The following is a 7647-nucleotide window of genomic DNA, read 5'->3' on the forward strand; positions in this document are numbered from 1 at the left end:
CTCAGTACTCAAACTTTGGGTTATCCGCTCTTTACTCAAATTTTGGGTTATCCGCTCAGTACTCAAATTTTCGGTTATCCGCTCAGTACTCAAATTTTGGGTTATCCGCTCAGTACTCAAATTTTGGATTATTTCATCGTTACTTAAACTTTGGGTTACCCGCTCTGTACCCAACGCTTGGGTTATCTGTAACCCAAACTTTGGGTAGTCCTCACACTACCCAAAATTTAAGTTCAAAGCTTGTTACCCAAAAGTGAGGAGATGCACTTTAGTCCATTTTGGGTAGGATTCTACCCAAAATTAGGTAACGGCCGGTAAGCGTGTATACAGGAGGAAGTGTGGCCAATTAGTATGTTTTCTAACTGTTTCATTTTTTGTGTTGGGTATGTCTGCTGGTATCAGTAGTATATTGTGACGGGTCCGTATACCTTTAACTATCTGGTTTCTACCATACATTGCGCCAATTTAATTTTTTATTACAATATAATTATATGCTTTAATAGTGAAGAATAAGTGGTACTATTCATATATTGTGCGGTAGTTTACGCAAATATACCTAGCATCCCTACCGCGAAACATGGTTCAAAAGGAGAAGTGAACAGGGACATGGGAACAGTTTAAGTTTTCATGCAATTCACCTACACGAAGACATCAACCAGATTGGACAGATGGCGTGTATTCTACCTGTATTTATCTTTGGCTTCGTCTACTGTGAATTTTGTGCGTTAAGGTTGGACAGAGAATGCACGGGATTTGCGGGCGGGGGAGGCGGTTTTTTCCCGCACCGTGTGTCGGATCTTCATAGAGATCAGTCAGCGTATGTAGAATGTTGTTACAGTACTGATGATTGATTTTTGTGAGGATCTGACATGCGGTGTGGAGGGGAACTGCTTTTTTCGTTTGCGAGTTTCGCCCTTTCACTGTCCAACCTTAAGCGTGTTCAGTTTATCCACTTATTCAGAGCATAATTGGTGTGTGTGCTTGAGAGAGCACTGGTGGATAGGATACGATGGTGGAGGAAGGGTGTGCGGGTTCGGCGAGTTTGAGTTCCTCATTGTGCACTGAGAGACTCAAATAAGGAGTGTATGCGTTTTCTGTGTCCAACTCCTATCTTCTGTTATATATTTTTTTGCATTTTGCGGCGGACTCCGCGGTAGCGAGTTTTGGGTCTGGATGGATCATGCGGGTTTGTAGCGAGGATGTTGTAGCGGAGGAGCGAAGGTAGTCGAATTAGAAATATGATGTAGCTTGTACACAAACTTCTAATTTTTTATATATCCATATCATAATATAACTTATTTTATTTTAATATACAGTAATGTTTCGATTATATGAAAACTACCAACGGACAACTTCGCTTCGCGTACGCTAATTTTGCTTTGGTCTCGCAAACTCGTGACTCGTGATTCGCGACGTTTGTGCATAATCTACTGATAACCCTTTTTTAATAACATTGAGATCGACAGAGAGTTTTACCCGCTACCAAAGAATACACCCCGCGTCAGGTGAAAGTGATTGTAAACGCTTTGCTGCGATCTCTTCGAGTATAATATTTTGATTAGATCCCCAGCCTGTTTTCCACATCGACGGTGGAGTGGAGTGGAAATTCACTTGATTTCACTTGCTCGGAAAGATGTGCAACTCGACCAGGTTAAAATGCAGCTTCAGTGCACCTTTTAGCTCGTTCACAGTCCTGATATCATCCTGGTCGATACACATAATCACTGTATACGGGCTTAAGGCTTTAGCTTCTGCCGTTTCACCCCGTGATGTGGTAATAATCTCTTGTATACACTGAGCAAAAAGCATCTGAGAATTTCATAAGTCTCGGCATATGAACCAACCTTCTGACGATGTCATTGAACGCTTTAGAATGTCATAGGCAGGCTTATGAATTCATTGATCTTTATTCATGCACTCTATAGACGTACAAATAATGTATTTCATAAAACAGTATTATGACTTCGCTCCAATATATGCCTTTAAGAATTTCATAAGTTTTTCTCATGAAACCCATGAGATCTGTTATTGATTCTATAAATTTGTATTTTGTTTTTCATAAACGTCACTTTTGTGAAAAGTTTATAATTGTTTCTTATGAATTCAGTACTGGCCTGGACGGCCAACCAGGAGTTAATAGTTTCAGTACTTTTTGATTACCGCTGTTTGAAACAAAAGAAGTGAGATTTTCAGTCAAATTGCAACAATTTTAAATTGTTTTTATGTCATTGAATAAATTACTGTGAGCATTAAATCTGTTTACAAGGTTATGATTTTTACAGAAGATATCCGATTATTTGAAATGAAATAAGTTGTGCATATAATTAGTGTCTGACGCGTATTTTATAATTATCAAAATCATTTGAGAAGTAACAATCATTATCATTCAGTTGTCAAGTCCAGTTTCCCACACACAGAAAAAAAATATTAGTAAAAATAAGTGTTCCGCTCTTAGCAAAAAACAACCAACGCCAACTATTAGGTTGCAAGTAAAACTTTTAAATTAATCAAGAATAATAATCAAAGTAAAAGTTTTTCTTTTAAGCAAATGAAGAATAGTACTCAAAACAAAAGTTTTATTTGTAAACTAAAAGTATGCGTTGGTTGTTTTTTGCTAAGAGTGAAAAACTCTTATTTTTACCAACATTTTTTTTCTGTGCAGTTGTCTAAGCCCAGTTTCTTAAGAAATATTGACGAAGCGTTGCTCATTATGTACAATTTTAATATTTAATGAGAGTTTTCTCTTCAATCTTCTGAATTGAGTTCTACAAGATGACCACACGAATGAACTCATGAGGAATGACGTTCATGTTTGACAATTCTCAGTGATTTGTTTACTTTGTCAGTTGCGTGCAACGGGTGCCCATCTGTTACATTCAAACTCACGTAACTCCCATGTAAACAAACCACCGCGAATTGTTAAACGTAGTTCATCCGGCTCATTTTGTGGGGTTACGTCGGTTGGTGTAAAACCTAATATCCTCTCAAGGTTGATTTTTACTATTGATTTTTTGTCTACTAAAAATGCTCGAGAAATGTCAGCCATGTTCTTTTTTTATATAAATGCACAATAATATCCATAAATGAAAAACTTATGGCATTCATTCGAACATTGTAATGAATTTCATAAGACTGTTCTATGTAAATCGTTATTTCTACTATGTTTTCTACTTATAAATGTCAGCAATTTTCATAAATGGGCACCTATGGCGTTCATTCGGACATTTTCATAAATTTCATAAGACTGTCTTATGAAAATAATAAGAGATGGATTTGGAAAATTTCCCCTCCAAATCATAAGACAAATTTATAAAATCCATTTAAAATCCTTATGTCTGAAAGTCATAAGACGTTTTTATGGAAATTCAATGTAAATTTTGCTCGGTGTAGTTGAGCTGTTAATCGTGGGGTCCTCCTTCAACTCGAGTATATGTATGTAATTGTGTATATGTGTGTATGTATGTATACATGTATGAACAATGCGTATATGTATGTAGGTAATTGTATGTGTGTATGAATGCATGTGTATATTTTTATGTATACATGTGTGTGTCTATGTATGTATATATGTGTATGTGTATATGTGTGTATATGTACATATAAATGTTCAAAAAATGGTTGCATTATACACGGGATTGTTTTGTAGTGCACACATATAATTTATTAATGTGAAAAACTGATACTTCTGGATAGAAGTCAGATCTTCCTCCAATTACAGGTCCTTGGAGATCTCCAATGGAACAACTTACACAAGTCCAACAGTCAGTGACATCAGACTAAGAGAAACGGAAGCGCTGAGGAAAACACGGAGTCCATCGGTTCTTTTTTTATTATTTCCCCTTTTCTTTCTTAAATAAGCAGGAATTCAAGAAATGTGGATGAGAGTCAAAGGAGACATAAATGGGAGATAGGAATGAAGGTAGAAAACTGCAAAAATGGTAAGTTTTCTAGTACACATGTGTTATGTTATATATATACAAATTGAACCAATATACTAAATACGTGTCGATTTCCTGATTAAATGGAATCGGAAGTTTTACTGTAATGTTATAATCCAATTGATATAAACATTACAGTAAGGCGGGGCTAGTTGATGGAACGATGACCTCGGAACATGTCTGGCACTGTACACGAAATGGGTCATAGGAAAGTCAATTGAGCTAACACCTTCCTAAATCCGTGAACCAAGTTATTTGCATGAATGGTTAAATAAATGCAAACATATTTTTTCTGTAAATCACTACCAGCTAGTGGGAGATAGGAAGGTTAACACACACACACACACACACATCTCTTCTCGTTAGATTACCATCCGACGTTGGCAGCCGAAACTGATATCTATGCTGAGATGGTAAAAGAAGCATAACCTACTCGTAGTAACAAGGATGAAACGGAAATCAATCCCCTGTTCGGCACTCAACAAACGTTGCCAGTAAGTACTCTTATCCATTACACTTGCCGGAAAGTGAACGGCCGCTGAAATTCAACCAACGGTGATGGATAATAATAATTGAATATTGATCCAATTTTTCTCACCACCTCCAGACGATCTCTACACCTTGGAAAAGCGTGGCGATGACGAGTTCGGTGATGGAACAGCGGAAAAACCCTTCAAAACAATCCTACAAGCCATGAAGCACGCCGGCAAGGAACCTTTCCCAAGAATTTATGTAAACGCTAAGGATGCAAAATCGGAATCACCCTACGAACTAGTAGCCAAATCTCAGCTCAAGAAAATTCTTGAAAAGCGTTCTCAGCGATACCTTGTGTCAGAGGTTCCAGAAGGTAAGTCCGCTCCCGGTGGACATGAGCTGCACGTTGATTATTGGTAGCTAATTGGATTAGCTCCGGCCGGTGTGGCAGATTCTATTTTGAACGAGGATGCTTATCCTGATGTCTAGCTCGATAACAGACACATGATTAGAGGCGAAAATACTTCTAAAATTCTCAAGATGAGAGATGTCATTATGATGGCATTTAGGGAGCATTATCATGAACGTGGTTACACGGAGGTAACGCCGCCGACGCTGGTGCAAACACAAGTTGAAGGAGGGTCGACTCTGTTCAAACTGGACTATTTTAGGTAAATAAAAAATGTTCGCATTAGAAGTATTTGCTCAAACAATAAATACATTTTAGGGCGGAAGCATTCCTGACGCAAAGCTCACAAAAATATATGGAAACCTGTTTGCCGGCATTGGGCGACTATTGCATTTCTCAAAGTTACCGTGCAGAGCAGAGTCTTGCTCGCCGTGATTTAGCAGAATACAGTTATATTGAGGGTGAATGTCCCTTTATTACTTTCAAAGAGCTACTTGATCGGCTGGAAGATTTGATAGTAGATGTTATCGATCGAGTATTGAAATCTCCGTTGGGTCATCTTAACCCGAATTTTATGCCACCGAACTATGTCGATGCTATTGACTGGCTAAAGGAGAACAACGTCACCAAGAATGATGGAACTTTCTATGAGTTTGGCGATGATATTCCGGAGGGTCCGGAACGAAAAATGACGGAGCAAATAAACGAACCAATAATGCTGTGCCGGTTTCCCGCGAAAATTAAATCATTTTACATGTCTAGATGTGAAGACGATCGCCGATTAATTGTCGGAGGTCGATTTCTCTGAACAGTATTACTAAAAAGCTAGAAATTGACACTTTTACTTTAAGAAAATAAAATATTGTCATTCTATATCAATATATTTGTATTATATCTAATAAAGCAACATACAGAGAGATGAGGGAATTTTATTAGGCACCTAAAAGCCCGTTGACATGAACGCGTATTTTCAGTTGCAGGCAATACTCTTACCACATATCCTTCGGGGTCGTTCCCATTAACCAAAGTACGGCACTCTCTGATTGAATTTGAACTTCCTGGCTAGAGTGAGTGTTCGAAGTGCTTACCAAACAGCCCGGTTGTCGAGGTTCCAGTGCAATCCACTAGTGCTACATACGGCCCGTTGTCCAATAGGAACAAGCGAACACCAGATACGTTCGTGTACCAACCGAGGGGAAATTTGAATTAAGTGGGTTCCCGCCGGTAGCAGCCAACTGAGAGTTACTGGATCGCAAGAATACAAATGCATTCGGTAGAATGTCACGGGCCAGGGACAAAGTATTTATGTTGGCCATGATTTGGTACAACCGGCCAGAACTTTCACACAACACCAGAATTCGACTTATTTCGCTATCGTAACTGGTGCTCTAAATCGCTTTGAGAGATTTTGTAAAATCTGTAGCATTTGGGTGTTTTGATTATCTGTTAAATAGACATCAGTAACGAGTGATTTTTTTTTAAATTTGTAATGTTCTTACCTTGCAATTCAACCGCTTTCCTTAAGTCATAGATTAATCGGTGCAGGAATCGAAATTCCCCGTCACCGAACTGTTCTTCTGTGCCAATATTTTCCTTAAGAAAGTCAACCCATCGATTCGTACCCCCGTCGACGGCAATGCGGATTTTTGCTGGAATTTGACAAGCTTATCCCATATTCTATTATTCACACACCAATTAAACGAAAACAGTTGATAGTCTCGCCCAAAACAAGATATTAAATAAAAGATATTATCCAGTAGATCCAAAATCACGATAATGCATTTGACTTGATATATTGTTGTTGCCAACGAAAATTGTGTTGTTTGGCTTACACATTTTTCAAAAAAGCGCTCCAAAACAACATTCGCCCCCAGCGCCCGCATACGAAAACTGAGAACCGCAAAATTTTGTGATATAAAACAGAGCTACATGACAGCCATGACAATGATATACGCTTTTCATAATATTACCATAGCTGAGAAACAGCTGGGGGTCCGAATTGGCCAGCGGTCCGAATTGGGCCACTTCCCCCTAGATGTGCACACATGCACACACAGACATTGACCGATCTCGACGAACTGAATCGAATGGATTATGACATTCGGCCCCCGAGTCTCAGTTGAAAAGTTGATTTGTGGAGTGATTGCATAGTATTTCTTTATATGCAAAAAGCGCAAAGGTTTAGATAATTTCATGTGCGATCGCACTTTCCAACTCATAACTCCAGAACCAGATCCAAATAAAATTCAATAGCAGCCTATGGCTATGTTGCACCTTTCATTTGAGTATAACATTGTTTAAATCGGTCCAACCATCTCTGAGAAAAGTGATATTATTTGATACTCACATACATACACAAACTCAGCTGAGAGCCGTCGAGCGCGTCCACGGGTGGCGGATGCAGGAACGACCTGTATCCAGTGTAGGTTAGTTGCGAATAGCCAAAATAAGCAACTCTGGATGAGCAACGCGTTCAGACAGCAAATCAGGTGACATTTCGGGCGGTCTGGGTCGCTTTTAAACGTAATATGGTGTTGAGCAAATTCACCTGCTACAAGCAGCTGCGGCCGTGGTGTATCCGGCGAGCTGAAATCTCATTGCCGCACACTGGAAGCAGATGGACATTTACTCTTACCGTTTCGGTACGATTAAAATTCCCATGCAAGCGTAGAACCGGTGTAGCATTTCGTTCCGGAGCACGATCAGCGCGGAGTATAGCGGTTCGTGGTAACACACAAACGATAGATTTCAGCGGAATTGGTGTCGCTTCCGGTAGCGACTCAGTATCCCGTTTGGTACTTGATCGAGCGAGTCCGGTCGACTTTT

General features: G+C 39.2%; 1 protein-coding gene and 1 pseudogene across 1 annotated transcript; one reads left to right on the plus strand and one right to left on the minus strand.

The window, feature by feature from the left end:
- The first annotated feature begins 4916 nt into the window (after window positions 1-4916).
- Window positions 4917-5700, plus strand: LOC131685401 (asparagine--tRNA ligase, cytoplasmic-like). The gene is made up of 2 exons (XM_058969102.1): window positions 4917-5083; window positions 5140-5700. The coding sequence occupies exons 1-2, from the start codon at window positions 4917-4919 to the stop codon at window positions 5627-5629; spliced, it is 657 nt and encodes a 218-aa protein (XP_058825085.1). The 3' UTR covers window positions 5630-5700.
- Window positions 5701-5751: 51 nt separating this feature from the next.
- LOC131680986 (uncharacterized) lies at window positions 5752-7446 on the minus strand (annotated as a pseudogene).
- Between the last annotated feature and the right edge of the window lie 201 nt (window positions 7447-7647).

This window comes from Topomyia yanbarensis, chromosome 2 (genome assembly GCF_030247195.1).
Source record: "Topomyia yanbarensis strain Yona2022 chromosome 2, ASM3024719v1, whole genome shotgun sequence".
Taxonomy (NCBI): domain Eukaryota; kingdom Metazoa; phylum Arthropoda; class Insecta; order Diptera; family Culicidae; genus Topomyia; species Topomyia yanbarensis.